Raw genomic sequence first — 18,952 nt, 5'->3', positions numbered from 1 at the left:
TGCAAACTTCCCTCCCCGTTTGATATCCAATGCCCCAGTATAATCTGTAAAGAATAGAGCACTTCCTGACCTAGGCCTCTTTTTATTCATGAAGTGAGCCAATGTAGGCGTTTGTAAGAAAGTGATTGAATTTTGAATGTTTATGGAAAATGCACAAATGATCAGTAGGTAACTATAAAGAAATTTTTATTTATTAACTTAGATTTAACATGCAACTTTTCATTGATAGCTCTGGGCGAGTTATATTTGGGCACAGTAGGTATTTTTCATGGCATTAATGTACTTGCCATCTAAGTTTGTACCTGAGGCTTTGGAGGGTGAAGTGACTTACCCAAGGTAGGATTTGAATCCTGGCTTCCCTTGTTCTCAGCATGCTGCTGTAACCATTAGGCTACTTTTGTCTGTGTGGCTCTTTCATAAGGGATCTCTTTTCTCAAAATAACTGGCATGGTATTTACTGTCCAGAACCATGTCAGTTACAGCAAATAGTAAATCAAAAGATGATATAGCAGATGCAGAGAGAGAGAGAGATTTCTTCTCTTACATGTTATGTATTGGAATAGATAGATTACAGATTTACATGTGGCCTCATAAGTTTTTCCATACTTGATGATAACTTGTATATTTGCTACACCCATATTATGTGACATTGTATTGATTAGAAATCAATATAATCATTTCAGAACTATTTAGTCTATAATGCCTTCCAGCGGATACAAGTTCACACAAATTCAAAAAGTTATTCCATTATTTTTTTCAGACCACCTCATCTATTGCTAACAGCAGAATTTTTAATTTACATTTACTAGCATGTAGACAGATAGGATTAGTGGGTTATGCTCCCCTACCAGCAGATGGAGCAGAGCAAGCTGACGACACAGTATTGATACTCCTGCACTGACCTCAGCTTGCCAGTATTCTCTGTCTCCAGCAAATGGTGGATGTGCATCTCCCTATGGGGCTTGTTTCAGATTTGGAAGGAGAATTTTAAATTGAGAACGAAAAGCCCTGCTCTCCTGCGGTGAAATCAGATGGTCCCTCCCCCAGTTGAGAATTCCTGAGGTGATTTCTGTGATCCCTCAGATGTGCGCCTTGGTCTGGTAGCTGGGTTGCCCGGCATGGACTTAGCTGATTATACAGCTTAAAGGCAGCGGGTGCAGGATGAGTGCGACGGTGATGGCAGATGCCCTCTCCCCTCGCAGCCAGAGATTGTCTCTGTACTCAGCTAGTAAGAGCTGAGCTCAGATAAGATTTAAAAAAAAAAAAAAAAAAAGTTATTTTTACCTTCAGAAAAAGACAGAGGGGTTTTTAGGACTTCCTCCGTTCTCCATGCTCGTTCTGACGTTCATTCCCGCTCCTGTTGGGGTTAGGGAAAGTAGGCAGCTTGGTGGGTTAAGTGGCCCCGGTTGTCTAGGCTCTGCAGTGATGCTTTTGCTTGCTCACTGTGTGGTAGGCAACAGTGGCGTTTTCGCACACTTCTGTGCTTGCTTTACTGCCCTCTACAGACATCTATGTGTGCAGTGTGTTTGCTCAGGCATGTGTTGTGGGCTCAGTTTTAGACTCGCCTTTTGCATGCACAGGTTTTTAGCGTGGTAATACATTTAAGCTTTGGTGCTCAAGTTGTGTGTGTGTTTTTGCAGTGCTTATTTTTGAGGTGCCTAATTTCTGTGTGCATAAAGTTTTCAGCATGAGCCGTTTGGACACACATTCACTGCCACTTGTGGCGCCGGTGAACAAGAAACCTAAGCGCCTTTCTCCCTGTGTTGCCTGTCATATTCGGGCTTCTCTGCCTGACCTGTCTTCTAACATCTGTCAGTGCTGTTTGGACGCTCAGGGAAAGTTGTCTTCCTTTGATTTTACTAAGCCTGGATCCTTCCATCCTGATGATGGTCTGATTATGGATTTGTCTGAAGGTACGCCAGACCTTGGTACTCCCTTGACGGACTCCTCCGCAGGAGATGGCAGTTCAGTGGGCCTCGCTCCAGTTTCTTCTGGGTTTGGCCTGGATTCGGCTGTGTTTCTAAGGTGGAGTTTTTTCAGGGTTTATAAGCCTTTCTTCAGGCACAGTCCTCCGCTTTGTCGAATCCTGTCAGATCGGACCCTCTGCCGGCGGCCCCTACATCTTCCAGTCCTATGGTTCAGTGCCGGGGCATGCCTTGGTTCGCTGCGGGTATTCCTGACAGGAACCTGGATGGTATGGATGAGGCAGATCCTGATTCCTGGAAGATGGGGAAATTCCTTAGGGACTGAACCGTACCTGTTCTTTCATAGTGATGAACTGTCGGCCCTGATTTCCCAGACCTTGAAGATGCTGGGTGTCCCAGGTACAGATTCCATGTCTGAGCCGAAGAAGGAATCCTATTTTGGTTTCCTTGTGTAAAGCCTCTTGTTTTTTCCCTGTTATGGACACCATTCAGGAATTGATTGATCTTGAATGGGATGCCCTGGAGGCAAAATTCAAAGAGAGTTGGACATTAGAAGGCCTGTACTTCCTGGATCCAGCTGTGAGAGAGTGTTTGTCTTCCCAAATTGGATGCGCTGGTCTGTGCTGTCTCTAAGTGGATGACTATCCCTGCGGATGGAGGAGCGGCCTTGAAGGATGTGCATGATAGACTGAGTCTATCCTTAAAGAAGCCTTTGAAGCAATGATGTCTTTACAGATAGATTCCTGTTGTGCTCTTGTGGCATGTTCTTGTTTGCTTCTCTCTCAGGAAGTTGATGATTCTGGGGTGAATTCCAGAGCAGTTATGGAACCTGCTGCGGGCTATGATTTATTCATATCTCGGCCAGAGGAGTGATTTCAGTGATAGCGGCCAAGTGTCAACTACGGTTACGAAATTGGTCAGTTGACATGCCTCCAAAGCTACTCTTATGAAAATGCCTTTTAAAGGCTTGCTGCTTGGGAGCAAGTTGGAGAAGCTGGCAAGTAAGTGCAATAAATCTCCAGTTCCCCGGTTGCCAGAGGCTTAAGAAGCAATTGCAGCACTCCTTTGCTGTGAGGGGTTATCTCCGGGGTTCCAAGCAGTTTCGTCCCTACAGAGGGCCAACCTTTCAGAGGACTCGGCCTTTCAGTAGGTCTCAGTCCTTTTGTCCTAGACAGCCCAAGAGGATCGGGCTTGGGTGGCGGATCGTCCCAAGCTTCCCAATTAAAGTTTGCCCACCCATCTTCAGGAACAAGAGATAGGAGGGCATCTCTCTCTCTTATCAGAGGTGGGTCAAGATCACATTGGTTCAGTGGGTCCTGGAGGTGACACGAGAGGGATATGCACTGGAATTTTGCAGTATTCCTCAGGACTTGTTCATGTGGTCTCCTTGCCACTCCCTGCAGAAGAAGCAGGCAGTGGAGTCTATGCTTCTAAGGCTCCTCAGGCTGAGGGCTGTGGTTCCTGTGCCTACGTCTCAAAGTGTGAGGTGATGTTTCCTTTATTTTGTTGTGCCCAAGAAGGAGAGTTCCTTTTGTCCCATCCTGGATCTCATAAGTGTCGACCGTCATTTGAGTGTGACTCATTTTCGCATGGAATTTTTACCTCCTTAGATCTTTCCAAGGCCTACCTTCATATACCCATCCGTTTTGGAACATCAGTGTTTTCTGTGTTTTGCGGTGTTGGGGGCACCATTATCAGTTTCGGGTGCTGACTTTTGGTCTAGCCACCGCCCCCAGAATATTTTCCAAGGGTATGGTGGTGGTTTCTGCGGCATTGAGAAGAGATGGGATCCTGGTGCACCCATACTTGGACGACTGGCTGTTTCGAGCCAAGTCTCAGGAAGAGAGCTGCTTGGTAACCAAGGTTATCTCCTTGTTGCAGGAGCTTGGTTGGGTGGTGCTCCTGGCCAAGAGCAGTCTTCAGCCATCTCAGTCACTGGAGTATCTGGGTGTTCGGATCGACACAAGGCAGGACAATGTTTTCCTGCTGGACGTTCAGATTCAGAAATTGATGTCCTAGGTGCTTCAGTTGGTGAACACTATACGCCCGACAGTGTGGTGCTATCTGCAGGTGCTTTGTTTGGGGGCAACCCTGGAGGTGGTGCCGTGGGCGAGTGTGCATATGTGTCTTCTTCAGCGCTCACTGCTGTCTTGTTGGAACCCGCAGTCTCAGGACTATTCGGTTTGGCTCCACTTGCCAATGGAAATCTACTCTCACCTCCAGTGGTGGTTGCAGGAGGCTTATCTGAGAGAGGGAATTTTTGTCCTCTCCGAACTGGTTGGTACTCATGACAGATGCGAGTCTCCAGGGTTTGGGGAGCTCAGAAGCTGATGGTCCAAGGATGTTGGAATGCCAAAAAATCTCTCTGGAACATCAATCGCCTGGAAACCCAGGTGGTCTGGTTGGCATGCTTGAAGTTCCGCCACAGGCTGCAAGTCAAGCGGTCTGCGTGATGTTGGACGAAGCGATGACAGTGGCCTTCATCAATCGCTAGGAAGGAACCAAAAGCCAGCAAGTGTCGCAGGAAATTGACCACCTTATGGAATGAGTGGAAGGACATCTACAGATGATCTCGGCCTCTCACATTGCAGGAGAAGACAAATTAAGAGCAGAGTTTCTCAGCAGGGAGAGTCTGGACCCAGGAGATTGTGTGGTGTCAGCCGAGGCATTTCAGCTAATAGTGGATCACTGGGGCCTTTTGTTCCTAGACCTGTTGGTGACTTCTCGCAATGCAAAGGTTCCTCGCTTCTTCAGTCGCAGGGAAGATGTTATAAAATTAACTTATGTGGGGTTGTCACGGGTGCAGTGATCTCGCCGGTTTTGCTGGCTTGCGAGTCAGCTGGGGGGTTCCGGTGGGACTTGGTTGGGCCCGTGCGATGTTTGGGCATTTTCGTCGTGAGTGCGCGCTCATGCATGCCTGACATCAGGTTGCACGTGCGCGTGTTAGGTTGAGAGGTCATCACGCATTACAGCATGCACGGGTGTGTAGTGCTGACACTGTGCAGGAGCGATGAGGAGATTCGTGCAGGGATGTGGGGGTCTCGTTCTTGGCGGCATGTGAGGGGCCTCGTGGAAGCAGTTGAGGCTCGAGCTGATTCCAATCTCAACTGCAGAGGTATGTCGCAAATTTCCTGTATAACTGTACAGTAGAGAAGCGTTCAGGTTGCCTTGGCAACCACCAGCAACCGTGAACGCATCTCTTCAGCTTTGTCTTAGCATTTTTATCTAGTATGTTGCCTTGCTTTGAATGTTATATAATGAATTAGTAGCCAAGTATTTTTTCTCTGTTCCTGGAGTTCTTGTTTGAATATTTCTGGATTTGCCTTGTTTTTGAGTAAATGTTTTGAATATCTTCACTGTGGAATTGGACTTCTCAGCTCCAAGGTCTGTCATACTGAGAGACTGTTAGTTTAGATCCACCTATTGACTATATAAGATCCTAAGTCAAAACAAGAGTCCACAAATTTAATATTAACAGTAACCTTAACAGAGATCAGTGTTCCTTGGGCATAGATGCTCTTGTACAAGGATGGCCAAAAGACGAGTTGCTTTATGCCTTTCCTTCGTGGTCCTTGCTGGGCAACATAATTAGCAAGATTGAAGGCCACAGGGGGCTATTACTCCTGGTGGCACCGGACTGACCCAGGCATCCATGGTAAGCAGATCTGTGAAGACTTCTGGTGGAGACACCCCCCCCCACCCACCCGCCCCCTTCATCTTCTGCCGCAAATGGATCTGTTGCTGCAGAGACTGGTTCTCACAGGGATCTGACTTGGTTCTGTCTTATGGTTTGGCCCTTGAGAGGCCTCACCTGTTGAAGCGTGGATATTCTTCTGTGGTGATTGCCCCCTTACTCTGCGTTCAGAAGTTCTCCACTTCCTTAGACAATGTGCAGGTTTGGAGAGTTTTTTTGAGGCCTGGTGCGAGGGGCACACCATTCTTTTTCATTCAGATAAGATCCTGCTCATTTTGGATTTTTTGCAGGATGGATTGAATAAAGGATTGTCCCTTAATTCTTTGAAGGTACAGATTGCGGCTCTTGCCTGTTTCAGAGACCCGGTGAATGGTGTTTCCTTATCTCATCTTGATATGGCCCATTTTTTGAAGGGAGTGAAAGCATCTTCGGCCTCCCTTGAGGTTACAGGTTCCCTTGTAGAGTCTTAAATTGGTGCTGGATTTTTTGGCGGGCCCTACATTCCAACCATGGCGTAGCCTTTCCTTGCAGTTATTGACCTTGAAGACCGTGTTCCTGGTGGCTATATGCTCTGTACATCGAATTTCTGAACTGCAGGCCTTGTCTTGCCGGGAGCCGTTCCTTTAGGTGACTGCAGGGGCGTTACAGCTGCATACTGTTCCATCTTCTTGTCTTAAGATGGTCTCTGAGTTTCATTTGAATCAGTCCATTTTTTTTCTGTCCTTGGATAAGGTCAGGGATGCAGAGGAGTAACACCTCATGTGTCCCTTGGATATGAAGAGTCTTGTCATGAGGTATCTGGTGGTTCTGAACCTTTCCGGATGACGGATCACCTGTTTGTTCTCCATGGTGGAAAGAAGCAGGGCGAACCAGCTTCGTGGGCAACAGTAGCTCGCTTGATTAAGGAGGTGATCATGACCGCGTATGTGGATGCTGGAAAACTGTTGCCTACTCAGGTTAGAGCTCATTCCACTAGGGCTCAGACAGTGTCATGGGTAGAGGTTAGTCTGTTGTCTCTGTCGATATGTTTGTCATTTATTTTAATGATATTATGTATGTATGTTGTAAATCGCCTAGACCTTTTTGTGTTAGGCGTTTAATAAGTTTTAATAAATGGAAATGGAAAATGGTCCTTTTTACACACTTTTTCCAGATTTTATTGTCTGGATGTGCAGACCTGGGAGGATGCAGCCTTTGTACATGTGGCGTTGACTGGACCGTGGGCAGCCTCCCACCCTGTTCAGGTGTAGCTTTGGTACATCCCACTGGTCCTGCGTCCATCTGTCTACACGCTAGGAAATGGAGAAATTACTTACCTATAATTTCGTTTTCCTTAGTGTGGACAGATGGACTCAGCTTCCTGCCCTTGGCTGCTGAATGATTGTGTCAGTAGTCCACCTGTGGGGCTTCGGGTCCCAAGGGATTACTGGTAAGTGTTCATCCAGTCCCTAGATTGGGGTACCTATGTTCTTACTTGAGTTCAGTGTTTCTTGTTGATTGAGTACAGTTATGGTTGCCTGTTTTTAATCAAGTTTTTGCTAGTCTGTCTCCAGTTGCTTTTGAAGAGAATACTGGCAGGCTGGGGGTCACTGCAGGGAAGCATAACCTACTGGTCCTAAGTCCATCTGTCTACACTAAGGAAAACAAAACTATCAGGTAAGTAATTTCTCCATTTATGCATCTGGATAGAGCCTCCTTTGCTTATTCTCAAACTCCCAATAAGAGAAGTCATTGTCCCATAACTGAAATTTCTTAGCCCCACCAGTAGATACGATTTCCCTCCTGCTCTGTTTCCAGAATCTAAGGCTAAACCAAAGTTTAGCAAAAGTGTGATGTGTGGTGTTCTGCCATCTTTATTTAGTTAAAGAGAGGTCTAAGAGCCCTACAGTTACAAAGCCCCAAGTTTGCAGCTCTTGGTCCTTAGTAATGTTTGAGGTTATTTATGGGAGTATTTCTTTAAAATAAGATTTGAAGCCTTGGCAAGTGGCCAAACTTGTGCTAATTAAATCATTTTCTGTATGTTTTCAGGTGTTTAAAATGTTGTTCTATTGCTTTGAAAATAAGTAGAGATAAACACAAAAATAGAAGATGCAGCGCACATACAGTAAATGGTGATGGGTTTATTTTAATGTAATGCACATGAATTTGCTTACTGTAATGCTGAATCTCATATTTAGTTAACATACAGTTTTTTCATTTCAGGTGCTGAATCATGTATTATCAACAAATGATTCGGGCTGTATGGCAGGTTTATTGGAGATTATAGTAATTCTCTGGAGAAGCATTCGCAAAGCTCTGGATCAGAATGAGGAAGCCAAAATCTACACCATAAGCAAGTTTGCTTCAGTGCTTCCTGAGTACTTGAAAGTATTTAAGGTAAAGATTTGCACAAAGGACCACAGAATTATGTAGTGATTAGAGCAAAGGACTAGAAAACCATCACCTCAATTGGATTTCGCTGCTGGGACAGATAATGTGGGGTCAATGGTCATCAGTTTGGTCCATGTTGAAAATGTTGGGCTTGATGGCCTCTATGATGCATTTGACTCCTTTAACATGCCTCTGTGGAAAATCTATTTTTGAGATTTCTGTGGTTCTTTTATAACTCCAAGGAAGCAAACCGGTAACCGATCCAATGTGACGAACAACAGAAGAATGAAAGGATGGATCGGTAAAAATGGACTTTTATTGGAACTTGCCAGACTCTGGCCGAGTTTCGCTCTGCCGAGCTGCCTCAGGGGCTTGTTGAGCCAGAAACTTGGCTCTATATACTTGTGCTGATTTCCTAGGATGAAGGAATATGAGTGAACACACCGAATCCGGGCTTGTCACTTGTAATTCATCAATCACTTGTGTGAACAGTATTGAAGCAATTCTTTGTTGAACTTGCACCGGTCACATACTGCTCTGACAAACACTGCCAGGCAGTGTTTGTCAGAGCAGTATGTGACCGGTGCAAGTTCAACAAAGAATTGCTTCAATACTGTTCACACAAGTGATTGATGAATTACAAGTGACAAGCCCGGATTCGGTGTGTTCACTCATATTCCTTCATCCTAGGAAATCAGCACAAGTATATAGAGCCAAGTTTCTGGCTCAACAAGCCCCTGAGGCAGCTCGGCAGAGCGAAACTCGGCCAGAGTCGGGCAAGTTCCAATAAAAGTCCATTTTTACCGATCCATCCTTTCATTCTTCTTTTATAACTCCTGCATTAGACTGAAAAAATGGCAGCCAACACCCAAAGAAGTTCCTCTTTCTTTATTAATATATATAAATAAGCTTTTATCCCAGGACAAGCAGGATGCTAGTCCTCACATATGTGTGACATCAGTAATGGAGCCCTATACGGAAAAACTTCTATCAAAGTTTCTATGAAACTTTTGACTGGCACCAGAGTGCCTACTGAGCATGCCATGATATTCCCTGCCACAGGGGTCTCCCTCCAGTCTTCTTTTTTCCGCGGAGCCATTAGCCTCGCGGTTAATCTGGAGTCCTGAGGTGATTTTCACCATCTACAAAACTTTTCAAAAGTTCGGAAAAAACTTCCACCGCAAGGGTCTCCCTTCCGTTCCATCGCGGTTTCAGTTTTTCCCCGAGTTTTCGTCGGTTCCTCACATTGCCGTCGACGGCTGTCCGGCAAAAATGGCCTCTGGTTTTAAAAAATGCCCGAATTGTGCGAGAAACATGTCCATTACGGACCCGCACCAAGAATGTGTTCTTTGCCTCTGCGAAAAACACGATGTGAAGTCTTGTCCTTTATGTGCCGAAATGACATCGAAGGGACGTCGGCTCCGGATGGAGAAGATGGAGCATCTCTTCAAGATTCAATTGCTTCCATCGGCATCGACGTCTACCCAGTCATCGCCGGCAGGATCGATAAGGCAAGTTGTGCTGAAACGACGACGTCCAGGTGAGGCAGGAGACGCTTCTACTCCCTCCCCCTTGCCATCGTCGAAGGCGTCCACCTCCGGCAGCGAAAAACATGAGAAGCATCAACGACAGCACGCCATCGAACCAGTGCCTGCTGAGCCATCGAAGGATGCGGCATCCTCCGCTAAGAAAGCTCGGACGAGTCCGGAGGTTCCAAGATCCCCACCGATATCTGTGCCGGGCACCATACCTCCTCAGGGCTCTGAGGAGGTATCGCCATCGCCGCCTCCCCCCATAGCTGCTCTGATTCCATCAGCTATGCGGGCGGAACTTGACGTGTATATCCGTCAAGCGGTGCAACAAGCGCTCCTCGATGCGGTACCATGCCAGCCATCGACACCGATGTCTCCGACACCAGCTCCGATGCCTTCTGATCCATCGCCATCGACGCTGCTACAGCCATCGATTCCGCATCCGATGCCTGCGATGCCTCGCCCGATGCCTTCACCGGTACCACCGGTGACTCCATCGGTGCCACATGCGAATTTCACGGTTCTTCAACCGTTGATGTCTAAACTGGATGCCCTACTCAATGCTATCTCAAACAAACCCAGAGACATCCAAGAAGAACCGATTCCAGGACCTTCAGGAGTTCCCAGGCCTCATCAGCCTCGTTCTCTATTACTTCCATCGATGCCCACACTGCCACCGAAGGTGCCAGTTATAACAAGGTCACCAAAAGACACGGGCACAGACAAAGAGACGGAGTACTCCTCAGAAGAAGACATACTGTCTGAACCATCTCCTCCTGAGGACCGTAGGAAGTCTCCACCTGAAGATTTATCTTTCTCAAATTTTGTGAAGGACATGGCAGACACCATCCCCTTCCAGGTACATGCAGAAGTGGACACCAGGCAAAAGACACTGGAGGTCCTACAGTTTGTAGACCCTCCCAAAGAGATTTTGGCTGTGCCGGTACATGAAGTTTTACAAGAACTCCTGTACAGAATATGGGAACACCCAGTTTCACTGGCAGCGGTCAATAAGAGGTTGGATGCCACTTATTTAGTCCACCCAATTCCTGGATTTCAAAAAGCCCAGTTAACTCACCAGTCAGTGGTCGTAGAATCGGCCCAGAAGAAGGCCAAAAGATTAAAGTCTCATGCCTCTACACCACCGGGGAAAGACAACAGATTCATGGACAACTTAGGCCGCAAGGTCTTTCAAGGTTCTATGTTGCTTTCTCGTATTGCATCGTACCAACTTTTTATGAACCAATACCAAAGAAATCTTTGGAAGCAAGTTCAGGATCTGGTACTTACCCTTCCTGATCAATATCAGGAACCATTCCATCAACTAGTGCATAAAGGCCTAGAAGCAGGCAAACATGAAGTAAGAGCCACCTACGACAGTTTTGAAACTGCAGCATGACTCTCCGCTTCTGGTATAACAGCACGTAGATGGGCCTGGCTTAGGGCATCTGATCTCCGGCCTGAAGTACAGGAAAGGCTAGCAGACCTTCCCTGTTTGGGGGATAACCTCTTTGGTGACAAAGTCAAAGAAGCAGTCGCGACTATTAAGGATCATACCGAGACGCTTACGCAACTCTCTTTACTGCCTCAGGAGACTCAACCCCCGGTCAGAAGACCTCCTAGAAGAGATATAAGGCGCCCTTACTACCGCCAGCACTGATACTATCCCCCCATCAAACCGGACAAGACCACCTCGCCCAGCTCAACGTCCACAAGCTAGGCAAAGGCCAACCACCTCCTCAAACTGCCTCAACATCAGGTTTTTGAAAGAAATCAGAGAGCAGCAGCCACCCCACCAACCCACTTCCACACCTACCCGTAGGAGGTCGGGTAACCTATTTCCATCACACCTGGACCTCCATAACCACAGACCAATGGGTTCTTTCCACAACAGCTCACGGTTACCGATTAGATTTTCTCACTGTACCAAAAGAAAATCCACCACTCTCATCTTGGACAGTGAATCAACATTCCAAAATTCTACAAGCACTCAACGCACAATAAAGCTCTGGAATTTGTTGCCAGAAGATGTGGTTAGTGCAGTTAGTGTAGCTGGGTTCAAAAAAGGTTTGGATAAGTTCTTGGAGGAGAAGTCCATTAATGGCTATTAATCAATTTTACTTAGGGAATAGCCACTGCTATTAATTGCATCAGTAGCATGGGATCTTCTTAGTGTTTGGGTAATTGCCAGGTTCTTGTGGCCTGGTTTTGGCCTCTGTTGGAAACAGGATGCTGGGCTTGATGGACCCTTGGTCTGACCCAGCATGGCAATTTCTTATGTTCTTATGTTCTTAAGCAGAATTATCCACCCTTCTGAGAGCCAGGGCCATAGAACCAGTCCCCGGCCCTCAGCAGGGCAGAGGATTCTACTCCCGCTATTTCCTCATTCCAAAGAAAACCGGAGGCCTTCGTCCCATCCTCGATCTCAGAAATCTCAACAAATTTCTCAAAAAAGAAAAATTCAGGATGGTATAGTTAGGCACCGTGCTACCTCTTCTTCAAAGAGGAGATTGGCTCTGCTCTCTGGATCTTCAAGACGCATACGCTCACATTCCTATCTTTCCTCCACATCGCCAGTACTTGCGATTCCTGGTCAAAGGTCAACATTTTCAATACCGAGTGCTACCATTCGGCCTAGCCTCAGCACCTCGAGTGTTCACAAAGTGTCTGGCAGTAGCGGTGGCACATCTTCTGTAAGAGTACATCTAAGTGCTATCTCTGCTTACCACAACAAGCTGGGAGATGCACCTATCTCTACACATCCTCTCGTTAGTAAATTCATGAAAGGTTTAACTCACCTAAAACCTCCAGTTCATTCCCCAAGCATACATTGGGACCTGAACGTAGTATTAGCCAGGCTCATGCGTTCTCCATTCGAACCCATAGATAACTGCGACCTTAAATATCTTAAATGGAAAACTGTATTCCTCATAGCCATTACATCAGCTAGAATAGTCAGTGAACTACAAGCTCTTGTCACATATGAACCTTTTACAAAGTTCCTACATGACAGAGTGGTCCTCCGTACTCATTCAAAATTCCTTCCAAAAGTTTTACCAACATTTTTTCCAAGGCCTCACTCTCATCAAGGAGAAAGAACCTTACATACTTTGGACTGAAAACGTGCGCTGTCCTTCTATTTAAACTGCACCACAGTCCAAAGGAAATCTAGTCAACTATTTGTATCTTATGATCCAAACAAGCCTGGTAAAGCAGTGGGTAAACATACTTGGTCAAACTGGCTAGCAGACTGCATACAGTTTTGTTATGAGAAAGCAGGCCTTACTCTCCAAGGGCGTGTAAAGGAACATTCAGTCAGAGCGATGTCAACCTCAGTAGCACACCTTCGCTCTGTACCTATTGTGGACATTTGTAAAGCAGCAACATGGAGTTCTCTTCACACCTTTGCAGCTCACTATTGTTTGGACAAAGAAGGAAGACAAGATTCAGCCTATGGACAATCTGTCTTAAAGAACTTGTTTCCAGTATAACCCCAACTCCTTCTACATCCAACCTGCTGTGATTTCGGCTGATTCATTTCAACAACGATACTTCACTGTTGCTTCACCTTAAAATGACTCAGCCTCTAGCTTGCTAATCACCCATATGTGAGGACTAGCATCCTGCTTGTCCTGGGATAAAGCAAAATTGCTTACCTTGTAATAGGTGTCATCCCAGGACAATAGGATGTAGTCCTCACGAAACCCAACCGCCTCCCCGCGGAGTTGGGTCCAATACGTTTTATTATTTTATTTTTGGCTAACGCTAATTGCTACAAAACAGACTGAAGGGAGACCCCTGTGGCAGGGAATATCATGGCATGCTGGGCATACTCAGTAGGCACTCTGGTGCCAGTCAAAAGTTTCATAGAAACTTTGATAGAAATTTTTCCGTATAGGGCTCCATTACTGATGTCACCCATATGTGAGGACTACATCCTGCTGTCCTGGGATAACACCTATTACAAGGTAAGCAATTTTGCTTTATTTAGATACTGTTCTTTCCTTGCTGTCCTTTCTATGGATTACTGTTTGAATTTAGTGTTTGCTGGCCGGGTGAATAGACATTTGCTTTAATTTTTTATAATCTATGATTCACTGGGGTGTCCTGAAAAACTGGTAGCATCTATTTTATTTTATTTATTTAAAAACATTTCTATACCGTCTTTTAAAAGCGAGAATGCTCACCAAAACAGTTTACAAAAAATTTAAACAAAAAGATAAGATAGTAAATTAAATTAAAATAAATTAATTAAATAAAATAAAAAATAATAATAGGAGAAAGAATGAAAAGAAAAAGGAGAAAAAGAGAAATTACAATTGTTTCTTATAAACCCTACCTCTAATAAACTTATCTAATTATTTAAAATTAACTATACTAACTTAGTTAAAATTTTACCAAAGTAAGAAAAGAAAAAGACAAAGTATAGAAATAAAATAAATTGGGGGAGGGGTGAACTACAGCTACCTGTTTGGTGACAGGATTCCTAAGCACATGTTGTCCAGGATGCAAGACTGACCAGAGGCATTTTACAAGAGCTCAGCAGCAGATAAGATAGTTATTCTAATTTCCAAGTCTGTTATTGAATTGAGGAACTCAGAATACTGGTTCTACTCAAATTGGGGGGTGCTTTTGAAAGTAATTTGAAACCAAAGTGTCCACTGTTTAATTTCCCTCCCACGCTACCCTACTACCCACCCACCCCTAGGCTTGTTCTTTTAATATAGTCCACCTAGATAAAGAATTAGAAACAAGATAATTTAGCAATTCCTTAGGTTCTTCATCAAATTAATTGATCAAAATTGTTGAGCCTTTATTTTGAGGCAAACTATCTGGAAACTTAGGGTTTGCCCCATTTGTTCAGAATTCTCTTCCATGAAAGAGGAATTGGCTCACCTTAAAGCTGAATTAGCTGCAAAAAAGAAAATATCAGAAACTAACAAGGGGACCGATGCAATAATTTTCGCGGAAAGCGGGCGCTGACTATTCAGCGCCCGCTTTAACGCACGCATGGCACCCACAAGGGGGGGCGCCATGCAATATGTAAATTAGGGGGTCGCACTAGGAAGGAGGCGCTAAGGTGACTTATGCTGAGGGGACCCATGTTGAGAGGTAGTTAAACGGACCCATGTAGAGAAGCAGTTAAACACCCGGACTTAGGATCCATTTTCTGAATTTATCAGAAAATGGATAGATCTATGTGAAGAAATTTACGATCTGGACCCACTTTTTAGTATTGGGAATTTGCAATTTAATTTTGGAAATAAATGATTTGTCAAGTATTGTATTTTATGTACATTGCTAATTCAAGTGCAATTTGTTGTTTTTTAAAAAAAAAATAAGGGCATGAATGGTTGTATGTGTGTGTTAGCTTAGTTTTTAGAGTGTCTATATAGGTAAGTGTATTATCTTGCTTAATAAATGTTATACACATTGTGAATGTGTTATCTCTCTGTTGTGTGATAGACAGATGGAAGCCATCTTTGACATAGATACCTTTTCTATTCCATAAATTACCCCAGCCTCCAATATATCCAAAACTTTGTTCTTTGCACCAAGTCTTGAGCCATGTATTGAATTTATGTATATTGCTTAGCTTCTCGTTTCCCTTTCCATGAACAGGTAAGACTTCTGAATAGGCAATAGTCTTTGTCATGTGACTAATCTGCTTTGCCAGAGACTGGAAGTCTCTCTGTACTACTTGGATGCTGTTTCTAGCAAGGTCGTTGTTTCCCAGATGGATGCTAATATCAACTTCATAGTCCTTGCCATCTTCTTTGATTGCATTGAATAGCACTTCTACTGGCTGAAGATCCCGAAAAGGTTTTAACTATAGTGTTCCCCTCGAAAAGCGTTCCCAAATTAGTGCCTCTGAGTCTCCCTTTCATTTTCTTCCCCCTCCACCCCTGCCCCCTTTCCTACCCTCAGAAGCCTCCACAGCTAGCCTCCAGAAACTTCTACCTAAGTCCCCAGCCACTCCTCCCTCCCAAGCAATGCTATCATAACAGAAATGTTTCTCTCCAGCCCCAATACAAGTTACCACGTTACAATATAATATGTAAAATGTAATGTTACCTCGTTACAATGTAAAAATGTTATAATCTACAAATTACCTCTTTACAATGTCATATCCTATTTATAACTAATATATTATAATTATTTCAAATGCTATTACCTTTATATACTATAAATGTTACCATTCATACTCATCTCCATAGATCTTAGACAAGTTACCTCGTTACAATGTAAAATAAGGCAGAACATGCCCTATTCACTCAGTTATATGTAACCCGATGTGATATCTCGATCGAATATTGGTATATAAAGATAAATAAATCAATAAATATCTTCGTTTCACCTTATAAAAAGGCTTCCTCAGGGACTAGATATTATCAAAGCTGTTCAACTTCCATGTCCATTTCGCCTTACAGGAAGGCTTCCTCAAAGACTGAATGTTATCAAAGCTGTTTGAACTTCCATGTCCATTCACTAAAATGTTAAAGTTACAATTTCAAGTTACACGATTGAAACCAAATAGTATCAATCCTTATAACAAAAGATGAGACATAGAAACCTACCTCATATGGATACAAAATATCTCACATTTTAATCTGCTACTTTTGTAGCATAAACAGAGAACTTGTTTTAAATACACACCGGTCAAAAGAGCACACAAGTATTTTCAATGGCCCGCGTCTGTAAACAGATATAATGAAAAGGCAGACGCATTACAACTGTCAAAATTGAGATATAACTAACACACCACCACTGAGTGTCCTGCCTAAAACATTTCAGAATACAAATAAACTTACTTAATTCATTTATAACCAGTGAAGTGAACTTCTTTCCCTGACACGCCAAAAAACTGAAAGGCTGAAAACAGAAGTGCTCGCCTGCTGCGCTGCACCACAGGGTCAGAGAACTCGCCTCACATACTCAACTTTAAAGAAGACTCTATATATAAGAAAGGAAAAGGCATATAAATAAGCATCGCTATTAGCGATAACCTAAAAATTACCTACTTTTTACAGCACTCCATTCCGTTGCTCTTATTCAGGACTACCATACTCACACGTGATCGAACGTGACGCTGGACTGCATAGAGTTAGGAATATCTAGTGTAAAAAAAAATGGAAGTGATAATCCCCTTCTACAGGTCCTTGATGAGGCCTCACCTGCAGTACTGTGTTCAGTTCTGGAGACCGTATCTTGAAAGAGACAGAGACAGGTTGGAGGCGGTCCAGAGAAGGGCGACCAAAATGGCGAGAGGTCTTCATCAAATGACTTATGAGGAGAGGTGGAAAGACTTAAATATGTATACCCTGGAGGAGAGGAGGAGCGGAGGAGATTTGATACAGACCTTCAGATACCTGAAAAGTTTTAATGATGAAACCAATAGAACTAGGGGTCATTAAATGAAACTCCGGGGAGGACGACTCAGAAGCAATGTCAGGAAATATTTCTTCAGGGAGAGGGAGGTGGATGCCTGGAATGCCCTGCCAGAGGAGGTGGTGAAGACAAAAATGGTTCAAGATCTCAAAAGGGCATGGGATAAACACTGTGGATCCCTAAAGGCAAGGGGTAGGGGAATGAAGTAAGGCATGGGGCTATTTTGCTGGTGTGGTGGATACTAGCCTTGGCAAATAGACTTCAAAATGTGATGCAATGCCATCATTGCTCATGCTACTTCAATGGCAGGGAGAAAGGAGGAATTGGATTCAGACAGCAACCAACAAAGACATTGAACTATACGGTCTGGGAAAACACATGAGCATGGGGGTAAATTGCTTGGTGGTGGTAACTTGCTTGATACAGCGTTTACTACCTTAGCCAAAAGCCTGATACTACACTTCTGATGCAACTCCAACATTGCACATTGCTCTCTGAATCAACAGCTGGGTGGGAGGGAAAATGGTTTCAAACAGTAACCAACAGGAAGCCCTGACCTTGGTGGTCTGAGTAACTGATAGGTATGGGAAATTGATAACTGTGAGCTTGTTGGGCAAACTGGATGAGCCGCAGGGTGCTTTTCTGCCATCACTTTCTATGTTTCTATGCACATTGAGGACCACACAGAAAAAATGAGCTGGAGATTCTAATAGAATAAGGAAATAGTTCTTTTATGAGAAACAGCATTTCTCCTCATTTTCCTTATAAAGTTTCATGCTGAAAATTAACCAATAGTGTCTCTGTTCTATACTCTTTCTTCTGATTATTAGATGAATGCATATTAATAAATACCTTATAAAGCCTTACTGATGCAATATAATGATCCGAAAGGGGGTAAACCAGTTCTAGTTATAGCTGGTTATATGCAATTTAAACTTATTTTGCTTATATGCTTCGCTGACCTTTGTCCTGCCTTAAGCTGTTCTACTGGAAATTCCCGTTTTATTTGACACCGCTATATGAGGCAGAGTCGGTGTAATTGATTAAACTACACAATGTTTTCAGGGTTCCCTGTCTTGGTGGCTTACCCATTCCAATCTGACAATGGAATTACTCTTCCAAATTATCTCTCTAAATGCTTCAAATTACTGATGTATCCAACCTTGGCTGGGGAGCCAATTTAAAGCAGCTTCACACTTGGGGAGTCCTCTGGTTAATTCAGGAATAATCTTTACATGTAAAGGCAGTACTGAATGAACACTTAAGGCTTTCAGAAATCAAGTGACTGACAAAATTGCTCAAATTCAGATAGACAGGTTGTTATGTTCTTCCTGAACAATTAGCAAAGAGTAGGATTTTAACTTCTAACAGGCTGATACGGAAAAACATGCGGGAGAGCCGGTGAGCGGCCGCTTTCCCAGCTTGCGCACAGGCCACTCTCCTGGGCGCGTGATTCAGGAGGGGGTGGCCTATACATATTAGGGCCCACAGTAAAAGGAGGCGCTAGGAACACTAGCGCCTCCTTTTTGACAGGAGCGGCGGCTGTCAGCGGGTTTGACAGCCGACGCTCAATTTTTCCAGCATCTGTTCTCGAACCCGCTGACAGCTACGGGTTCGAAAAACGGATGCGACATAAATGAGCGTCTTTCTTCCGACCCGTGGGCAGATTTTAAATTTTTTTTTTTTTAAATTTTAACTTTTTTTTTTTTTTTTTTACTTTTGGGGCCTCCGACTTAATATCACTATGATATTAAGTCGGAGAGTGTACAGAAAAGCAGTTTTTTCTGCTTTTCTGTACACTTCCCTGGCGCCGGCAGAAATTAATGCCAGCGCCGGCAGAAATTAATGCCAGCCTTTGGGCAGGCGTTAATTTTTGAAAGTAAAATGTGCGGCTTCGCTGCACATTTTGCTTTCTGGATCGCACGGGAATAACTAATAGGGCCATCAACATGCATTTGCATTTTGCAGGCGCTATTAGTTTCGGGGGGGGGTTGGCCGTGTGTTTTTGACGCGCTATTGCCCCTTACTGTATAAGGGATAAA

General features: G+C 44.2%; 1 protein-coding gene across 3 annotated transcripts in view; it reads left to right on the top strand.

Moving 5' to 3' along the window:
• NCAPG2 (non-SMC condensin II complex subunit G2) overlaps positions 1–18,952 on the top strand; it is a 327,980-nt gene that overhangs the window by 174,513 nt on the left and 134,515 nt on the right. For all 3 annotated transcript variants that reach the window (XM_029588506.1, XM_029588507.1, XM_029588508.1), the window contains one exon: positions 7,822–7,995. In XM_029588506.1, the coding sequence (XP_029444366.1) occupies positions 7,822–7,995 (174 nt within the window). The remainder of the gene's footprint in view (positions 1–7,821; positions 7,996–18,952) is intronic.

The sequence above is a fragment of the Rhinatrema bivittatum genome, chromosome 2, assembly GCF_901001135.1.
Source record: "Rhinatrema bivittatum chromosome 2, aRhiBiv1.1, whole genome shotgun sequence".
Taxonomy (NCBI): Eukaryota; Metazoa; Chordata; class Amphibia; order Gymnophiona; family Rhinatrematidae; genus Rhinatrema; species Rhinatrema bivittatum.
The sequence above is the reverse complement of the archived record's forward strand: the minus strand, read 5'-3'. Positions and strand labels throughout refer to the sequence as shown.